Source organism: Zootoca vivipara, chromosome 13 (genome assembly GCF_965207765.1).
Source record: "Zootoca vivipara chromosome 13, rZooViv2.hap1.1, whole genome shotgun sequence".
In the NCBI taxonomy this organism is placed as follows: domain Eukaryota; kingdom Metazoa; phylum Chordata; class Lepidosauria; order Squamata; family Lacertidae; genus Zootoca; species Zootoca vivipara.
This window is the reverse complement of record NC_142596.1, coordinates 35,220,390-35,241,292: the sequence shown is the minus strand read 5'-3', so window position 1 is coordinate 35,241,292 and position 20,903 is coordinate 35,220,390. Positions and strand designations below refer to the sequence as shown.

The window sequence follows — 20,903 nt, the reverse complement described above, 5'->3', positions numbered from 1 at the left end:
AGTATCCTGGATAACTGGAACTGCAGATCCGCACTCATGTTAGCTAAGGAGAAACTGTGACATGCTGCTGCAGCTCCCATTTGTGGTATAGCCCTGCTATACCTCGGTTTGCGACCGCAATCTGTTCCGTGGAGGCGGGCGGTTGCTCCCTGAAGGCACGCTTCTGCGCGTGCGCGAAGTGCCGATAGAGCGCTTCTGCGCACGCTGCACAGATCGCTTCTGTGCATGTGCGAGCTGCACAGATCGCGTCTGCGCATCTGACGCCGCGGAACCCGGATGTAAACACTTCCGGGTCCGTGGCAGTCGCTCACAGAGGTAGGTGTAAAACGAGTTTTGACTGTAAAGTGGCGCTCTGAAGAGTGCCATATCAGTGCCAGTTTTTCTTCATGTGCCCAGGGTATCTACTACATTAGTCCACAGAAAGGTTTTCCCATTCCTAGGTCCTTCCTTCCCATTTTTGCAATATCTGTAATTACGTACTCCAATCTCTTCAGTTAGTTGACAGTACAGACAGGGCTGAGTTGCTCATGGAAACTTCAAGCATTAAGGGTTACACCAAAACAGACGGTTCACTCCGAGCCACAAAGATAAGCTTTTAATGTGAATAAGACTGGCAAGAGAAGAGCATTTTACTTACATCTTTGTTACTTAGACCAATATCCCTCAAAGGCAAACAAAGGTGCTGTTAAGGATCAAACTGCTCAACTGCAAATACTAAACATAAAAACCCCACAGAGGGATGGATTCCTAATATTTTATACACTCAATACGCTATGCCTTGCTGGCCTTGCTGGCTTCTTACTGGGCCCTCTGACTTTCCAGAGAGTAACACATTCTAGGTCTGAGCATGCCCAGATATTACCCATCCCAATGGCAGCTGTAGGTCTCAATCCGATTTCCCCAAAGGAAACACATCTGTGCCTTCTGCTGGCTCATTAGTTCTCCTGGTAGTCACTCACAAACACACAAAAGGCTGAGAGAACACACTCTCAACCACTCCTCTTGGGGGAGGGGGAAAGGTAGAATTCAGCAGTGAGAATAAAACAGAAAAGAAACTTGATTAAACATGCATTGATGAACACAATTCTGCAGCACAAAAAAAGAAAAAAAAAGATGGGAGTTGGAGGGAAGAGGCACAGTTATACAAAGAAAAAGTCAAAAACTCCCAGTACCCTAGACACCACTCCCTGCAGCAGCACCTTGACTGTTTATTCAGCTGCTGTCAGCAGTTATTAAAAGTACCTGAAGTACATGGCTATGATTATGCCCCTCTACCTCTTTGACACACCCCTACCAGCTGTGTTTCAGGTGGTCACTGCAAATGCAGTCTTGACAACATTGCAATCTGCTTAACAACTGCCAACAAGAATAGTGCATCTCACTCCCCCACCCCCACCCCTCTGTAACTGCAGAATCAATCTAGATGTGGGAGTTGTTTGCTTGTCCCACAACAGGGCTCCCCATGCCAGGTCCTCATCTGCCAAATTGGTAGAGCCATTCTGTGTTGTTGTAAACACTGCTCTCAATGGAATTGCTCTAATGTGCCTTCCGGTTTGAGGCTGCACAGTGAGGAATCCCATCCCACTTACACCAGGACCTCTCCATCAGGCAACAACATTATTTATATCCAGTGGGGTCAATACTGGCAACCTGGAAATTAGGAAGCAAACACAGAAAAATGAAGTCCTGAAGTGCAAAATTCACACTGATGAGTTGCATAACTTGACAAAATAATCCAATTAACATCCATTTAACTTTTAAATGCTGTGCTACTTTCACCAAGCTCTAAATACAACTACTACAACAAAAAAGAAGAGAGATATTGTGCCATGTTGTACAGCTGTCCCAAAACAACTTTATTAAGCTAGGCTGTGGTGTAGGTTACTTTTGACCAATCTGGCTTGTTCATATTTAGCTAAATGTCTTGGATATCAGAAACATTACATGAACCTGCCATATTTAGAAAGGGGGGGTGGGGAGTACCAGTGCTGCTGAGGTTCTTTAGTATGCTATGAACTCAAGTCTGCAATAGAAAGGCAAGTGATGTTTTAACGTAGGCAGGTGGAGCATGAGTTTCTACAGCACGTTATGATCCCACCACCCCCCACAGCTTCTGCCTGTTTCCGCTGCATTCTGCTTAAGTCGCTAAACTGGACTGAAGACCAGCGACTGAGTTTGTTTCTTTCAATTAAAAGACAAAAGTCTCAAGTCAACAGTATAGGAAAATGTCACACTACTGGCTTTGCTACCTGCAGAAACAATAGAAATTCGGATCTACAAAAGATGTGCTGTATTCAGTTAATATAAATGAGAAAAATTTGGGCTGTGTAGAACATTTCTCAAGACTATATACACAGTAGAATACAGATCGCGCCCGGAGTTCAGATCTCGCCGGCTTCCCTCTCTTCGGATCTCTTAGGGTGAGATTTGCCATTCGTGCTTTCATGCCGCCGTTCAGAAGAGCTCTTCTCTTTCTTGTCTCTTTCCCGCGATTTCTCCCTTGAAGACCGATCTCTAGAGGATCTGGAGAGCAAACCAGAGCATACTGTAGGGCTCTAGAATGGAAAGTGTGTGTATGTGTGAAAACATTTCAGACCAGAAAAGGGAACTGTGGACTTAAAGCCTACCAATTCTCCTTTCTGGACCATGGGCAGAAAGACAGCCCAGATGGGCGGGAAGAGCCACCCTCCAGGGTTGGTAGACAAAGCACAGGGTGAGGTACTACCTAAATCTAGAGTCAAGGTCAAGCACTAGATGCAGAGGTTCATAAGCTGAAATCTACAAGCTGCAATCAGGTTGCCCATGGAAAGACTATAGAACAGTTAACGATATCTCAGAACTGTAGAGTTGGAAGGGACCACAAGAGTCTCCTAGTCCAACCCCCTGCAGGGATCTTTTGCCCAACGTGGGGTTCAAATCCACAACCCTGAGGTTAACCAGTCTCATGCTCTACCAACTGAGCTATAGATATCTGTGCACAGCCCTTTTTGCTGGTAACAAAAAATGAGAAGCAATGCTATTTTGATCAAGACTAGACTGTCAAACTGGCTAAGGGCTAATATTTTCATAATATGGTGCTGGTGCAGTCAACTTATCCCCCCCCAAAAAAATCAATCCATTGAAGAAGGGTCCTGAATGGCCTGTCCACTCTTAAGTCCAAACACAGGACAAATGCTGACCTGAGGAAAAAGCTGACAAGCTCTCCAATCAACATCACACAGAAACAGCATGCCCACCCGATTTGGTTAGAAAAAGACAAATTATGCATATGCTTTGATTTCTAAAAGAAAAAATGATGTTTCTTAAGTGGTCTGCCAGGATCCCTGACTATTTTCAAATGGACTGTGGAGAATATGCAATAGAGCTGAAGCCTGCTGATCAGGTGTGCTAGGAAGCTCCCTGCAGGGAACTCTAAATGTACCAGATGACTGGGATGCACATGGTGCTTTGAATTCCCGGCTTTGAGACTGCACTGGGCAACCTGTGATGTCAGGTGACTGACAGGTGTTCAGCCTCACCTGCCTCTTAAATTAGATTCTGGTAAGCCAAAAAGGTTCCATGCCCCGGATCTAGGGAATGGACCACAATGGCTCACCCTAGCATGAGATCAGTCAATCAAATCCCAGGCTTAGCAACATAGAGGAATAAGCTCAGTGCAATAACTGCTGGGCCCATCTGCCCAGGACCAGAGAAGTAACACAAGTTTGCAATAAAATGAATTTTGTTCAGTTAGTTATTTTACTGTTCAACCAAACCTAGAAATTCAGCAATGACATCAATATTAAACAAGGCTCCTTGCTATGCTACCGGTATGCTTCTAAACTGTTACAAATCTCTTCTTTGTGCGTTAGGGAGTTCCCCTGCTTCCCTCTTGGCTAGTAACCAGTTTCTTTTTACAACTTATTTTTTATACATCTCTCACACGTATCTATTCCTGTTTTATCCCACAGTTCATCCTATATCTCGATATTTCCTTCCTTCAACTGTGCCATACATCCTGAAGCCAGCACAATGCAGGGTTAAGTCATTTGACCCGTTTCCTGTTTCCCCCTCCCTCCCACCAAATCCCAGTTTACACAAGTGCTTTACAAGTACGACTTGTTCAGCTGTGAGGGTGTTTTATTTTAAATTTATGTTTTTTTCCTGCTTTGCTGCCTTGGGCTCCTCTGGGAGGAACGGTGGGATAGAGATTGATCCAACCAACAAACCTGACACAATGCCCATCGCTATCAGATTTGATGTGAAAACGGGGAGGTGAGATATTGCCAGCCCTTTAATTTGCAGCTCACTTTATGGTGTGAGACTCAGCAAGTGCCCAGTGATGCTGACCCCTGATGCCAGCCCCGATTGCTACAGTCACCCTCTGTGAAAACAGGAATCTTAACAGACAGCCACTCTTGTACAGCAGTGGGCTTAGAAATGAAGTTAAGAACCCTGAGGCTGGATGAGGCCGGTGGCCCAACTACTCCAGCATGTTGTTCTCACAATGGCTAATCAGATGCTTATGGGAAGCCCACCAGCAAGATCTGAGCACAACAGCCACCTTTCCCCACTTGTATTTCCAAGCAACTGGCGTTCAGAGACATACTTTCTTGGACAGTGACCTGAGAAGGTGATCTTGGCACCCCATCCTACAGGGGGACTCCCACCCACCACATGCATATGTGCATGTGCATACACTCTCACTCTCTATTTGTCATGCCTAATTTACTGCACCTCATAGGGTCACTGTGCACCTTAAAAGCACCTCCTGTCTCACTGGAAGAATGGCAGGACATAAATGTATGAAATTGGGATAGGGACTACCATAACTACACAAACGCTAAGCATGACAAAAGTGATCAGCCAACCGGGGGGGGGGGGGGCTGCATACACACAGCGGCTTATAAAAATTCTAAAGCTGCAATGTGCAGAAGCATTCAGTCTTCATACCAAAAACCAACTAAAGATAGCTACAAATTAGGCCCTAAAGCTTCTACCAAGCCGAGAAAGACAATCAGCAACTCAAACACAAACAGCTTTATTTTACAGGGAGCTTCTCTAGAGTAGACTTGGCCAACAGTTTTTTTTTGGGGGGGGGTCAATATAAGTTCTCCTACAATGCTTTTATTATTCTATGCTACATCAACACACTATAAAGCTTATTATTTATTAATTAAATTTATTAGTCACATGTTTGCCACAGCAACTCAAAACAACTTAAGAGTAGTTGAAGTGTTGGCATCTAAATGATAAACAATGCAAAAGCAGAAGATGGGAACAGCCCAAACACCTGCAAATTATTCAACTCTTTACCCAACACAGTCTCTTATTATCATTTTACATCTTCTTGAAGCTTCAGTATCTATTGTTGAGATGTTGACATTTTAGGGATGGCAACATATCAAAGTATGATTTCTATTTCGGAAGAAATAAAACACTTCATTTTCTTTTGAGACTTCTTGTGCCTTCTCATTTTTAATTTTTAACTTTTCCAGAAAACACGGCTGATACAGTTCCTCCCCGCCAAGGGAACACTTTGAGATGGGCTATTGTACGTTTGGGTTTTCTGAAGCATTCCCTTACCTGCTCTTTAGCAATAGTAATTACAGGGTCTTCCTCATTTCCTAATTGTCCAAACTTCTTTTCTTTATTGTTCATGTTCAAGACAGATTTAAAAAATGAATTTAGTATCTCAACCATGAAGTCAATAATTTCCACATACCCCATTTCTAGCAAACCTACTTTCCAATACTCATTTCTCTTCATAGAGGAGAGAACTGTAAATGTTCTTCATTTCTCACTTGCTCATCTGTTGTTGACATTATCAATCCAGTGAACATGGCGAACAGAGACTAGGTTTCCCCAGTCTACCTGCAATACTGCTATGGATTATCAGCAGCTGGAAGTTACTAGGTACAGCTGTATGTCAGGAGGCCACTTGGTTAATATGCTTGCATGCAGTAGATCTGAACTGAAGTGCTTCCTGTTACGCTTCTCCCTAGGATCAGAACTACAGTATTTTTAAAGAAGTAGAATCCAGTTAACCATGTGGTGGAGGAATTCTGAAGCATTTATAGCAAATCTGGGAGCACTTCTGGCCATGGAGCATGTTACTGCCCTTGTTCACAGCAAGCCTACCTCCCTAATAGTAATCATGGGTTATTGTTTACCCTCAAAGCAATTAAACCACAGTGTGCCAGGCCACCAAAACCCCAAGGACTCAGGCCAATATGACGATTTATTAGATAAATGATTTTCAAGTCTTAAATGAAATATTCCTTATATAGATGAGATGAAAACTCCAGGACAAGGCCCTGTTTCAATATTCGTCCTCAGCTGGAAAATTGGAATACCCTATGTATTACAAAATGTTGTAATATCTTTAAAATATAAATTTACAAAGTATAGTTTACACACATATATAAAGGAAATATCCAAAGCAAAACAGTCTTACCTACGATTCTTAGAGTTTCAAGGTTGAAGTGTACCTATTGTGTCAGAGTAACCGACTGTATACGTTTGTGGAATTTAAAGGAAAATAAGGTGTAGTCTGCTAACAAGTTAAAGAGATAGTAGTATAATTCAAATTGCAACGTATAAGTACAATCTACTGCAAAAATTTAAAGAGAAGATTTAAAGAGAAAATTTACAGCTATAGTGATATGGTTGAACTTTAACTGAAAGTATGCCTTAGCACAGACTATAGAAAGGGAGTAAAGTCCTGATAAGTTGTTCAGATCCCATGGGGAAACCGTGTTGAACAGGTGAATAAATTTGGTTTCTTGTTGCAAGAGAAGCCTATCATTATTTTTGCAGTGGTAACGTTCTGGGGGTAGCTTCCATATAACGAAGAATAAGAAGTCATCTTCCATGTGCTGCCTCCATGATATGATTACATATTCTGGATCGATGTTCGTTGATCCTGAGTCTTACTTGTCTAGAGCATTTGCCAATGTACATCTTGTTGCAGGGACAAGTCCATGCATACACACAGTTCCTAGTATTGCAGTTGCTGAAGTGTCTAATGGTAAATTTGAATCCCGATTGTACATCGGAAAAATTCCTTCACCTGTAAGGCGTATTTACAGACACTGCATCCTCCACATCTGAAGTGACCAAAGGGCAACTCATCCCTTGGTTTTATTTGTTCATGTCAGATTTTACCAGGAAGTCTCTGAGGGTTTTTGTTCTTTTTAAACCAAAGAGCAGAGGTTTTTGACAGCCAGGAACGTTGGAAAGGAGGTGCCAATGTTTATATATGATTGCCTTTATGGTGGAAGTACAAGAAGTGTATTGTAGAGTGGATTTGATTTTTTGCAGATGGTTTTATTTATTTTTTAATAAACATTTTTATTAGATTTTCCAATTTAAACATCTAATACATTTTCAAATTATACAAATTATACAAATATCAATTAATTAATTCAAATCTTCTGCCGAATTATACAAATTTAAATTTGACTTCCCATACTTCAGCCTATTCCTCTTATATTCACTGCTTTCTAATCAATCAAGTCCAGATCTTATCCAATAGTCTATTGCCTATGATTCCTCTACTGTCTCTTTAACTTGTTAGCAGACTATACCTCATCTTTCCTTTTAATTCCACAAACGTATACAGTCAGTTACTCTGACACAATAGGTACACTTCGACCTTGAAACTCTAAGAATCGTAGGCAAGACTGTTTTGCTTTGGATATTTCCTTTATATATGTGTAAACTATATGTTTGTATATTTTAAAGATATTACAACATTTTGATAGGAGTATTAACATAGGGTCTTTCAATTTTCCAGCTGAGGAAGAATATCGAAACAGGGCCTTTTCCTGGAGTTTTCATCTCATCTATATAAGGAATATTTCATTTAAGACTTGAAAAACATTTATCTAATAAATCGTCATATTAGCCTGAGTCCTTGGGATTTTTTCACTTACTTGATTGCAAGTTCCACCAAGAACTCCAATTTCACTAGGCCACCAAAACCTACACAGCACCTGAGAGATTAACGCTAGTGATTTGGGCCTCTCTCAATTAGAAAAGTATCTGCCTGTCTCAAATCCAGTAGATCTTACCATTCCAAACAAACATTCTGGGTCCGAGAGAATTCTCTCTACTTACAGAGGAACTAGTATGCTTTTGAGCAGATGCAAGTGTTGCAAAGAAGTAGGGAAGCCTTCTCTGGTGATGTGCAAAGTCACTCTTGCAGGTCTAGTCCATGAGAAATCCAATGAGTCCCAAATGGCTTTTGGAGCTCATGGACAACATCTACACACCCTACCTTCTAGGATGACAATGGGAGAAAGCAGCACATGCCTTCAACTTCATTCCCTGCTTATTTGTATCACGTGAACCAGTTCTCTCCCAGCCTTGGGAAGGAGTTCATTGATTTTTGAACCAATCTCTATTTTCTCACTGTTTCTCCAATAGTCAGCTGAACTCGTTTCTCATGGCTAAACTACAAGTCAAAAAGCCTTTCCCCAAGAGGTTGCAAAAGCCAAGCCTACTTGTGTTTTGAACTCCTGTCTCTGGATCCCCGCCGGTGGCCTCGGCTATGGCTGCCAGAACGGCTGCGATGGCGCCTGTGCCTCTCTCGTTCCCGGGACTTGGAGCGGGACTTTCGCTTCTCACGGGAAATGGACCTCGACCGTTTTCGCTTCCGCTCTCGAGAGCGCGACCTGCAAGATCCAGGAATAAGCAGTATAAAACCCAGAAATATAGAAAATTTGACATGAACAGCAGCTGCATTTCCCCACTGCTGCATTTGCAAAGAAATTCAGTTTCAAGTTTTTATTACATTCGGGGTTCTTCCTTCATTTTATCCTCACAAGAACCCTGTTAGGTAGGTTATGGCTGAGAAAGTGACTTGCTCAATGCCACCCAATGAGTTTAATGACCAGCAGGGAAGAAACTGAACCTGGGCAATACTGTTTAGTCTGACCAGTATTGTAGGACTGCAACATCCTACATAAAAACATGCTTCTCTTAATGCATAAATGAAAAAGACATACCTCACAGAACACCAATAGCTTCAGCTTTGCATAAAAATATTTTGAACAGGCTTCCTCAACCCCTTATGCTGTCCAGGAAATTTAGCAATGTCTGATTTGCCAATCACATTTAAGATTAATAAACAACTAAAATGCTTCTATATCAGAGTGACTCGCTGATTATAAGCATTAATTCCAGTAATTTTAGGACCTTGTATGCTTCCTAACACAATAGCATTCAGTACTTTCATTTCACTCACTGTCCTATAACATCTCTTAATGACTTAATACATGTGATTTAATCCTTTGAGCATTTAGTTCAAGCAAGCTACTACTTGGATTAAGTTGAGCTCTTTTATATTTCACTACTGCAGAACAGGAACAATTTCTTCCTCTTCTGCACATTTAATACTCCCTCAGCTTCCATTTCCTCCACAGCACCATGCTGAAAAGGCAGCCTTTACATCACCTCTGCCCAGATTATGCACTTCTTCCGCAAGAGCCTGGGCACTTCCTGGTTGAGGAAGATGCAAAGCTTCCATTTCAGATGTGACAGTGTAGAGAAGAAGGTGGTGTTTTGTGCTCCTGAACAGCTACAGCATATTCAAGGCAATTCTCGGCAAAGATGTATCGGTCATTCTTCCACTTTTACTCTCAGCCACAAGGAGCATGTTCTCCCAGGGTCTCAGCAGCTACAATGGTTTGCTACAAAAATCCAGGCAAAATTAAAGGGGTTGGCTTTCTCTCAGAATCTAAATGGCTTTGGCTCAACATGAGACCACCCTCTTGAGACTGCCAACCTAACATCCATACAGGAAGAATGGATGCATGAAAAGGCCTTTAAGTATGTATTGAAAATGCTGCAAGGACTTTGTTCAGGCAAGTCTCTATCAAGTGGAGCAATCCAATATTTTAAACCCAAATAATTGTGGTTTACCCACCCTAAATACACTTCCTTGAAACCACAGTAGGGACTGGTCAAGCAAGCAATTGCTACAAACTGGAAAAGGCACCGGGGTTCTTCCTCCTCTGGTCCAATGCTAAAACAGAATGGCAGCAAGAGAAAGAACTGCAAAGGGATGCCAGTCACCTTACCCAGAATGAAGAACCATCTTTACCAACTTAAAACACTCACCTTCTGCGATCTCTGTTTCTGGATCCAGACCTAGCAAAAATCAACATTTGTTTCAAGTAAGTTAATGATTAACAGTTATGGGAATCTTTCAAATGGACAAATATTCTTTTAGAGCAAAATAACACTTAGGAAAAGAATTCTAAACACCAGGAATTAAAGGCCAAGGATGATAAAAATGTTAAAGCTGACTCAGAAAAATGGCTATGAAACAATTACAAGTGATAAAGCAAGGCACGTTTAATTACCTTTTTCAGGGCAAAACCCCTAGCCGTTTGGACAGTTGTGTCATTTGCTGCTTGCTTGCAGGGCCTGCTAGTTTCCCCCAAGCAGCAACATGCCCATTTCTCCCTCTCTGCCCCCTTCCAAAGCCCACACCGGACAACATTTTCTCCTGACATGAGGGGAAGCAACCAGAATACATGGCCCTGATGTGCCATGCACTGCCCACAATCCAAGTGTGACTAATGCCTGCTCTTTGCCACACCATTTCTTTGAGATCTTCACACAGCAGCACAAGCAGCCTTAAGCCATAGCACCACAACTTTCCACTGAAAATACTTCCTAGAGTTCACTCACCGTTGACCCGTTCTCTCCTCTCGCTCTCTTTCTTCTCTCCGTCTCAACCGGTCCTGATTCCTCTTCTCCTGTTTCTCTGCCACAGTTTTCTATGATAAAAGATAGCAAACCTTGTTAAACACAGACGCCTGCTACAACACAAGTCTGACAAAAAAAACCCACAAGTTACAGTAATTCATCCTCTACCAGGATGGTTCTCCAATGGCTTGAGCAAGAGACGGACAATGCTACAAAAGTGCACAAGAGCATATTGTTCATGTAACCACATTTCACAGGAGCCATGAAGCAGGGCTACAATCCCCCCTCGGGGCATCTGTAAAGCAGAGATTGAACCGTGGCCTTCTGCATCCAAAGCAGCTGCCCCACACCGGAGTTCTCACCCGCAACTGGTCCAGCTTCTCACGAATCTGAATGAAGCCCAAGTGCAATTTGCCTCCAAAGTGATCAGCAAGTCGGCGATCATTATCATGGAGACCAAGGTATGCAGAGCAGACCTCACAGACACGCAGCTTCTGTTGCTGGAAACTGGATGCAGGCATAGAATTACGGTATTCCTCCTATGGAAGATCAGACAGCTGAGTATCAATACTTCCACAGTGTTTATCTTACGCTTTCATCTCTCTACCCTAAACAATTTCTCCCAGCTTATTAACAATGTACTCCTACCCTAGGGATGCTGTGGTCTAAACCACACAGTTCGAATCCCCGTGATGGGGTGAGCTCCCATTCCTCGGTCCCAGCTCCTGCCAACCTAGCAGTTCAAAAGCACGTCCAAGTAGATAAATAGGTACTGCTCCAGCGGGAAGGTAAACGGCGTTTTTGTGTGCTGCTCTGGTTTCACCAGAAGCAGCTTAGTCGTGCTGGCCACATGACCCAGAAAAACTGTCTGTGGACAAACATCAGCTCCCTCGGCCAGTAAAGCGAGATGAGCATCGCAACCAGAGTTGCTCGTGACTGGACTTAACTGTCAGGGGTCCCTTACCTTTACCTTTTTACCTACCCCAATATACTAGAAATAGTAGCCACTATCTGACTACAGCTCAGTTAATCCTGCACATAATGTGTTAGGATGCTAACACACCTTCACACAGGATTTAAACCAGAAAATGTTCGGAAATACTCAGAAGCTGCCATTTCAAGCAAGAAAGACAGTAATTAGTCATCAGTATTTCCTCACCTAGTTTTGCTTTGAGACAACTCCACATTTTGCTTTAGTATGGTGCATTTTTGCAGCTAAAGCAGACTAAATAAAAAACGAATTGTAACTTTTGTACAGAACATCATCACTAAGAAGAGAGCAAAGCAAACCTCTGCTTCTTTCTTTTTTGCTCGGACTTTCTCAACTTCCATCAGTATCTTCTGAGATTCATCCACATTCCCTTCAGCCCCCAGCTGCTCGGCTTTAGCCAGAAGTTTGCCAATGTCTTCATTTAGTTCATGCACTTTTTCTGCCTGGAGAGGAGAGATGGTGTTTAGTGATCAAGGGAGTAGATTGCATCTTTGGCATCTGACTTTGGTCTGGGCACCCAAGGAATTTAATGGTCCCTCCAGCTGTTTGGGGACTACAATTCCCATCATCCCGGACCACTGGTCCTGTTAGCTAGGGATGATGGGAGTTGTAGTCCCAAAACAGCTGGCGGGCCAAGTTTGGCCATCACTGGTCTAAAGGAAAAGTTCTTATGTGAAAGATTCAAGGGAAAATAGAGAATGGGGTATTCCCTTCTAATGCAGTAAACTGGCTTGAAGCCTGCTTCCTTTGACTTTGCATTGCATTTCAAGCTGCCTTGAGCACATTTTGGTAGAAAGGCAGAACACATATTGAAACAAAAATGAGCCACTGCTTATTTAATTGTTTATTAATTTATAAATGCTTGGAAGGCAAATGCCTCATCCAAGTAATCTTCCAAGGTAAGCTAACTCTATCCCTAGGCTGATAGTGAATTTGTGATTGCAATATCACTGCAGCACCAGCCTTCTTTACTCTGACCTTTGAATTTTTTAAAAAACCTAAGGGCTGGTGGGGGAGGCACAGAACAAAGTCTAGCAAAGAAACCAAGGCAGCTGCTAAAGGACAGCAGGCTCCACCTCCTCCTGCAGCACAGAAATGAAGATGCTCCTGCAGTTCTCCGATCCTCCTTTTCCAGCCCCCATCAGGCTAGTAAGATTTATTTATTACATGCTGATAAGTGTTGCAGGCTTATTTATAAGGCTAGGGAAATTGTATTACGTTTTATATCACACCTTGACATGAGCTTCAAGGCAGCTTGAACTAAGGACCACCCAACTTAAAGAGCTCGTGCATTTAACATTTACGGTAGGACCAGCTTCTCACATAGATGCCAACTGAACTGTCTGGGAACATCTGGGGATGCAGCATTGCTGAAGCTGGGCAAGTATGAATCTAATTGGTCCAGTAAATCAGAAGACACTGGGAGCCCCATGTAACAAGAGAATAGGATGGCAACTGCTGATACAGCCTTTGAGAAAGGAGGCTGCCACACATGATTTTGCCCGACTGAAGTACCTTTGCAGCCACTTCAGCACTGATCTCTTCCTGTGTTTCTGCAAGTCGTTTCTTTGCCAGTTCAGTTCTTCTGTCACACTCAGCAATAAAGGATTCCAAGTGGTCCATTGCCTACAGATGTACAAACAAACAAAGCTGACACACATGTAGGAAGGGTGTATGCACAGAACGTTGCTTCAATATTCTTTTCCCTGTTGGAAGAGATGCCCAAAGATGAACACGATCCTCTTGTTGGTACAGTGGTACCTCGGGTTAAGAACTTAATTCCGTTCTTAACCTGAAACTGTTCTTAACCTGAAGCACCACTTTAGCTAATGGGGCCTCCTGCTTCTGCTGCGCCACCAGAGCAGAGCACGATTTCTGTTCTCATCCTGAAGCAAAGTTCTTAACCTGAGGTACTATTTCTGGGTTAGTGGAGTTTGTAACCCGAGGTACCACTGTATTTCAGATCAAAAGTGATAGTGACAGTAAGGGGCAGATGAAAGCAACTGATGGTGAGGGGAACTAGAGATGTTTCTTCAGGATAAAAGCAGGAGTGTGTTTAGAAAACCCATTTTTTTCAGAGTACAAAGCAATATCCTAATGCTGTTGTGGTACATCAAATTATTAAACCCTAGCAGTGATGCTAGTTTGTTTAGTTTTATATAACAAGAATGGCAAAATGGCAACGAAGACAATTTTAGGTAGAAGTTTAAAATAACTGAAATACTATTTACGCTGCTCTTAGAATTCTTAGGTACAGCAGAGGATATATTGAGCTGGATTCCTCAGAAGAAAGAGGGTACGGCAACTCTGCTCAGTTAAGCATGTACTGGATAAGACTGATGGGAGTTGTAGTCCAGATCATCTGGAGGGCACCTGGTTGGCAAAGGCAGCTTTAAAGCAGTGTTTCCCAACCTTTGGTTTCCAACTGTTTTCGGACTACAGTTCCCATCACCCCTGACCGCTGGTCTTGCTAGCTAGTGATGATGGGAGTAGTAGTCCAAAAACAGCTGGAGACCCAAGGTTGGGAAACACTGCTTTAAAGAGCTACAAGCTAGATTTAGCTCAGTGGTATTGATTACATGACCAGTGGGCTCCACTCTGATCTCAGAGTGCAGGCCCTAGTGACCGCACCTGTTTCGGGCAGAGCAGCAGCACATCACATTATCAACAACAACAACAATAATAATAATAATATATGCCTATAAAAATAAACACTACGTAATCTCCAAATTAACCTGCAATAGTTTTAAGGGCTTGTTGCATTGGGATTATTTGGAGCCAGTGCCCAGCATGACAACTTTTCTCTGAAGAGAAACCCTAGACCTGGCACCCCCAAACTTCGGCCCTCCAGATGTTTTGCACTACAATTCCCATCTTCCCCGACCACTGGTCCTGTTAGCTAGGGATCATGGGAGTTGTAGGCCAAAACATCTGGAGGGCCGCAGTTTGGGAGTGCCTGCCCTAGACACTTTGTGCCTAGTAACAAACTGCTCATTAAAATCTAGAGTGCAATTTTCGAAGTCTCTGTCTGACAACTAGTTGTAACTCTGCATAGTTCAGAAATCACTGAGTGTTTTGTGAATGGTATAGAAAACTTCTGCTAACCTTTGCAGGAAGCTTACAAAGGAAAATATCACAAGATTAGCGAGATATCAGACTTACTGTTGCCCAATCTGATACCAGCATTTCATTACCAGAAAAAAAACACAAAGCACTTACGTCCAACTCAAAGAACAGGTCCCTCTCTTTACTTGCAATTTCATAATCTGCTCTTAGTGCCAAATCATGAATTTTTGTACACTCTCCAAGGTCCATGCGCTGTTGAAAAAGGAGAAAAGAAGACAAAACAACCTGAAATCTTTACATTCATGCGAAAATATGGTTAGGCTTAGAGGAATGCATAGAGATGTGAAGGCCAGGGGGAAAACGGGAAAATTCGGGGGGGGCAGTCCCCCCCCCCCGTTTTCCCCCTGAAGCCTCTTTTGTTTTTTTCTGGAAAATTGGAAAAATAGAAAAAATAAAAAATTGATTATGGAATGTTTTATTTTAACATGATGAATAAAATCTTTTAAGATAAGGGGTTCAAATATTTTATAAATCATTTCTAAAAAATATGTATGGTATCAGATTATTCTAATTTCTGTGAGGGCAAGCAAATCCTAGGTTACAAACTGAACTCTCCAATGCAAGAACAAGATACATTTATTCCTTTAGGACAGGCATGCCCAAACTTCGGCCCTCCAGATGTTTTGGACTACAATTCCCATCATCCCTGACCACTGGTCCTGTTAGCTAGGGTTCATGGGAGTTGTAGGCCAAAACATCTGGAGGGCCGCAGGTTGGGGATGCCTGGTTTAGGAGGTGCTGTTGTCACCAGAAAAGAAAAAGGTTTCAGTTTTGTTTTTGCAAATGACAGACACAACAGAGTAGATGCAGAAGCAGAGACTGAAACTGATACTGATCATTACAGCTCAGAAAATTATTCTGATTAAATTTCATGCCCATTCATTGAAACTTAGTCCCACTTCCTTCTTCAGTTCTTTTTATGAGAATGGTTTTTTTAATACTGTGGAGAGGAAATATGAATAATTGTTACTTCTGGATTTTTAAAAATTGTTTTGTGGAGGTTTTTTGTTCCACATAAACTAGTAAACAGTTCAGGAGTTTGTTGCTCCATTTGTTACAAATACAAATAAATATTATTTTAATAGTAAATTCTGTTTGTAATAATTGTTTGGATACACTATATTTTTAATAGGCTAGTTGTGTTAATTTTATGCCCATTAAAATTGTCCATAGCGATATTTTATGTATCTAAAGTAACAGAATGACTTTCAATCTGGAAAAGAAAAAAAGAAGTGCTAATGTAGCATTTTTTTTCAATTTTTCCGAAAATTTCCAGTTTTCCAAAAAAAAACAACCCCGGAGTTTTTTTCCCCGAGCTTCAAAATTTCCGGAAACTTTACATCTCTAGGAATGTATGACCCAGGTTTGTAAAAGTGAAAAAAGTAACGCTACCTTATACATGTTCATTTTGAGTCAGATGATATTAATATATATGCAGGCATCCCCAAACTGCGGCCCTCCAGATGTTTTGGCCTACAACTCCCATGATCCCTAGCTAACAGGACCAGTGGTCAGGGAAGATGGGAATTGTAGTCCAAAACATCTGGAGGGCTGAAGTTTGGGGATGCCTGATATATATGGGTTGTATTCAACTAAGTTTTACTTAAAAGTATACATCATAATTAATGAAAGTTAGTCAAGTTCATTCATTTCAATGGGTCTACTCTGAGTAGGAATGACACAGCCCTACAGCTTTAAAATAATATACGTATTTAAAAGGATTTTGTATTCTTTTTAACCAGTTAAAATTCACTTGGTGTACTCCATTGTGGGCCAATTATGCACTTCTGAAACATGCAAATTCAAAAATTCTGGCATTTCAAATACAAGGCTGAATTATATTCTGCTATTTGTATTAATGCTCTGTGTATTTTTTGTTGAATAAAAGAAGGTTGAGTTATTTGCTGATCCACATTTTATACGAAATTGTCACAAATAAAACGGACACACATTACTAACAGAACATCTTACCGCTTTTCCTTATGATGTCCCCTTTTACATCAGCTGACTGGATATATGTGAATTCTGCTGCCCAGGTAACTACTGGACTGCTCCCCATAACAGATGAGATTAAGGGCTCAACTTAGCTACTTCAATTTCATAACCAGAACACTTAAGTGTCATGTAGAGTTTTTCATAATGTTTAAGTAACATCACACAGAATTCCACTGTACTCCAAAGTATTATGATCCTGATTATTAGAGAAACGGGAGGTTGCCAGCTTGACACCACTTGGGTTTTTTGAGTTTGTACACATAGCTACACAGAATGATCCACGCAGGATTTAACTGTTAAACCATATATTCTGTAGCACCATCAGGAAGGGTACTTACTGTTCCTGCTAAAATATCATGAGGGCAACAGTCCAGAAGGTGGCTCTTGCAGACTCGTTCATCTGTGAACTTCACCCTTTGCCTCGTTTCATCTCCTGAAATTCATGTTTGATTATAAATATGAAAATATCATTTAAAATGCTAAGCAAGGTAACCTGTGGTAAGTTTCTATTTTGCCTCATTATGCAGATAAAAATACTTCATGAACCCCAGAACTGCTTGAAGAACTACAAAGGCATTAAGTCGGAGAATATTCATTTTTCTTTCACAGCCGAGAATCGAAGCAAGTACAGCATTTAATGTCACATGCACCACTTACTAAGAATGGTGCTGACCACAATAATGCCCATAGCCAGACATCTATGTAAAAAGACAGTAGAGTCAGCCAAGGATCCAGACCACAAAGAGTTTTCTTCTGCATGGAGAAGGCTCTGGAGATATCAAAACCTGTGATCTCTGAACACCATGAACAAGACAGATCAACACCTGGGAATTTTAATAAGCAGCTATTTATTAATTCACTGTCTTTTCAGTTAATGCTGCTGCCTTGTACTATTAACAAGCAATGAGGTGCCACAGGGCCACCAGACGTATTTTGGTGTTGACCTGAAGAGTATAATCTGTTTTGTCCCCCCCTTCCCCGCCCTCAGAAAACATTTTTACATTTGGGAGCCACTTAAAAACAAGCAAAACCAACAAAAAAAGGAAGTTAGTTAATACACACTGCGAGCTCCAACATATACTATACCCATCTGCCTTCTTCAAGACCTCAGCTGCAGAATTTTTATGCCCGCTGTTGAAAAGTTTTAAAGGAAAAGTTTTCTTGCCCACACCTGCAGTAAGGAAGTCAGGGGAATGATACATAAAAAGTAAAGGCAAAGTGGTAATGGTATGTGACAATTGTTTTTTTAAAAGCTAGTCTGTGTATGACTATAGACCAGGATTTGCAAGCATCCAGGATTAATGTTGTGTCTACTAAAAATGTATTTTTCCCTTTTTCCTCTCTTTTCTAAGCTACACTTTTAAAGTTACTTGTGAAAAAAGCAGCAAACACTTTTTTTGTTATAACAGCTTTAAAAATTGGTTGTGACTCACGGCTCGATGAACATGAGGCTTTTCTGCAACTCCCTTGCAGATTGATGTAGGCAGGCAAAGATACACTGAACCTTTATAAATAAAATAGAGGGGCCACAATTGTTCAGTTTGTATGAAATAAAATTATGGGAAGCAATTCAAAAGCAACTCAAATACACAAAGAAAGAACGAGCACTTATTCATTTACGAAACAAAGTGCAAAAAGTTATCTGCAGAGTTCTGCAAATGTGCCAGATAGTTGCTGATTCAAGTAAGGAAGCAGATACAAACCTTGACAGGAATGCACAGCTTTTCAAGGGGCTAGCACTAAAGTCCTGTTTCCATACAGAACAGGCCTACCTTCGTGCTTTTATTCACGAAGCATTACCTCTACAGGCGAGTCTACAAAAGAAAAGCCTCACCACATAAGACCAGAAAAAGTCAGGCTTTCAGCTCATGATACAGAGCTAAAACCAACAAATCTGGCATATAAAGCCTTACATTTCAGGCAGCTTTAAGTGTCCGGGTTATAGGAATTAATGTAATATGTATTCCTTGCCAATGCTTTCCAAGAGTGCCCTCGAAATGTACTGAACACACTAGATCCTAAGTTACTCTAAAACACCTCATTGTTTCCCTTATACCATCTGTAACAGTGTTTTAGGCTACTGAGCAGATGTTTCCAGGAATTAGATGTTAAGTCAAGAACTACGCCACCAGCTTTGGTGGGCATTTGGACTGACACACCTTGAAGGCATAATAATGCAGGTGCTGGGGACTCGGCTACCCTGCTTAGGCACCTTCATCCAAGTGCTGTGCTTGGTGACTCTCACCACCCACATTGCCATGACCAACAATCACCACGCTGGCCAACTTGCCACACAGCCAAACTTTAAACTGGCCTGACAGGTTTGACTTCCGGCCAGCTAGCACCCAGCTGTCTTTTGCTATAAACTCTCCATATGGCTCAGCAGTAACATTGGCTCAGGCCAATGCTCCATCTACTCCTTCAAACATCCAGTTTCCAAACTGCCCCTTGGCAAACCTACAAGGAGGCCACAAAGGCAGGGAGTCCTCACCCTACCCTAAAACATACACAAGCACTTCTGGTATTAAGAGGTAGACTTCTGCTGGACTTGGAAGCTCCACTTACCTATCCTGGTTAACTGAAAGAAGCAATTAAAAGTTGCTCCTCATTTTAGATGCCCATCAGCCAAAAACGTCCTTCTTATCCCCGTATCATATAATCCTAGGATAATCCCAATGCCCCTCTCTTATGAGCAGGGAGGGGCTTTTCCTAGCAGGGTACAACGCAAAGGCTCAAGCCAAGGACGTGTGAAATAAAGCGCGCCTGGCGATGGGGATTGCTGTGGGGGGCGGTCGGGCAAGAGCGCCTCTGAGCATACCCTGAGCGCTCACTCATCCCTGGCCTCCCAGAAACTGAACCCCTCAAACCTTATGGATTTATTAAGAAGAGAAAGAGCCGCTGCCTCTTTCAGGGGATGGAAAGCCTCAGTTTGCAGGCAGGGGAAGAGAGGCCCTGCTCTGGGTGGGCCTCTGAGGCGAGGCCCCGCCGATGGACACCGGAGGCGGCGGCGAGAGGTGGGTCGCCTCCTCAGCCACGGCGGCGCCCCGCCACGGCGGGGGCCCCCAAAGGCTCTGTCCGCGCCAGGCCCAAGGCGCTGCTCGCTCGCTTCCTTCCTGCAGGCCCCCGCCTCGCCCGCCCCAACTCACCGTCCCGGGCCGTGCCCATCAGCTGGTCGAGCAGCGCCCGCATCTGGGCCTGGGCCGACATGGCGGCGGCGGCGTCAGCTACGAGGTGAGCGGAGAGCGCGGCGGAGGGAAAGGGGGTGGCTTGCGTCTCCTTGGAAACCAGGGGAGCGCGGCGGGGTGGGGGGTGGAACAACGGCGCGAGCCCAGGCCGCGGAGACCGACCCTAGCGCGGCCTCTCACTCGCTACAGCCTGCGCAAGGCACGATGGGAAGAAGGGGGAGGGGGAAACGGAGGCGGCCGCCGTCTTATTCGCTTTCCTCCTGCAACCGCTGGCGCGAAAGGCACTCTGGGGGTTGTAGTCCTAGCCGAGCCGAAGTCCGCAGTGCACGCTGGTTGCTTCTGAGCGGAGCTTCGCCTCGCCGCCAGTTCGCTTCGGACTGTTGGTTTTGTTTATATGTACAGTATCCTCAATGTTGTTGGTATTTTTTAATATGAATATGTTAAAGAGCCTGGCGTGCTCTGGTCCATGGGGTCACGAAGAGTCGGACACGACTAAACAACAACAATATTATATTTATATTTTTGTGTATTTATTTTTAAAATGTATATCCTGGCCTTCTTCCCAAAGGACTGTTTTGTACAGTCTGCTTAGATTTATTTTTTATTTTTATGATTAACCTGCATACGCACAAATGCAAGTAAAATAAATAATGTTCATTTTAAACATACGGGGCTGTGAACTCCGAAATTTGAACACAAGGCCTCGTTGCACCTTGTCGACTTAAAGGAAAGTCCCTGTATAAGATAATCAATCATTTATTGTATTTGACTAAAAGCAATTGCAAATCCAGTTACAGAACCAGGAAGTATTAAGAAAGATCCAGAAATAAACAACCATATGCAATAAATCAAATTAATGAATCCCCTGCTCAATCTATAGCATTGTATTTTATGTGACTAGCAGGGAT

At 42.6% G+C, this 20,903-nt stretch overlaps 1 protein-coding gene across 14 annotated transcripts in view; it reads right to left on the bottom strand.

Moving 5' to 3' along the window:
* Positions 1–580: 580 nt before the first annotated feature.
* LUC7L (LUC7 like) overlaps positions 581–20,903 on the bottom strand; it is a 30,574-nt gene continuing 10,251 nt past the window's right edge. The window contains exons 1-13 of one of the 14 annotated variants that reach the window (XM_088657113.1): positions 19,957–20,196; positions 18,244–18,314; positions 17,897–17,981; positions 17,149–17,243; positions 14,909–15,007; positions 13,205–13,315; positions 11,989–12,132; positions 11,061–11,237; positions 10,681–10,769; positions 10,105–10,134; positions 8,487–8,657; positions 5,566–5,627; positions 581–2,555 (exon numbers count right to left, since the gene is read on the bottom strand). In XM_088657113.1, coding sequence (XP_088513239.1) covers positions 5,600–5,627; positions 8,487–8,657; positions 10,105–10,134; positions 10,681–10,769; positions 11,061–11,237; positions 11,989–12,132; positions 13,205–13,315; positions 14,909–15,007; positions 17,149–17,243; positions 17,897–17,900 — 948 coding nt within the window. In that variant the 5' untranslated portion in view covers positions 17,901–17,981; positions 18,244–18,314; positions 19,957–20,196 and the 3' untranslated portion in view covers positions 581–2,555; positions 5,566–5,599. Of the gene's footprint in view, positions 2,556–5,565; positions 5,628–8,486; positions 8,658–10,104; positions 10,135–10,680; positions 10,770–11,060; positions 11,238–11,988; positions 12,133–13,204; positions 13,316–14,908; positions 15,008–17,148; positions 17,244–17,896; positions 17,982–18,243; positions 18,315–19,956; positions 20,197–20,903 lie in introns of those variants that run through there. The other 13 variants (XM_088657111.1, XM_088657103.1, XM_088657107.1 and 10 more) reach the window with 13 other exon arrangements.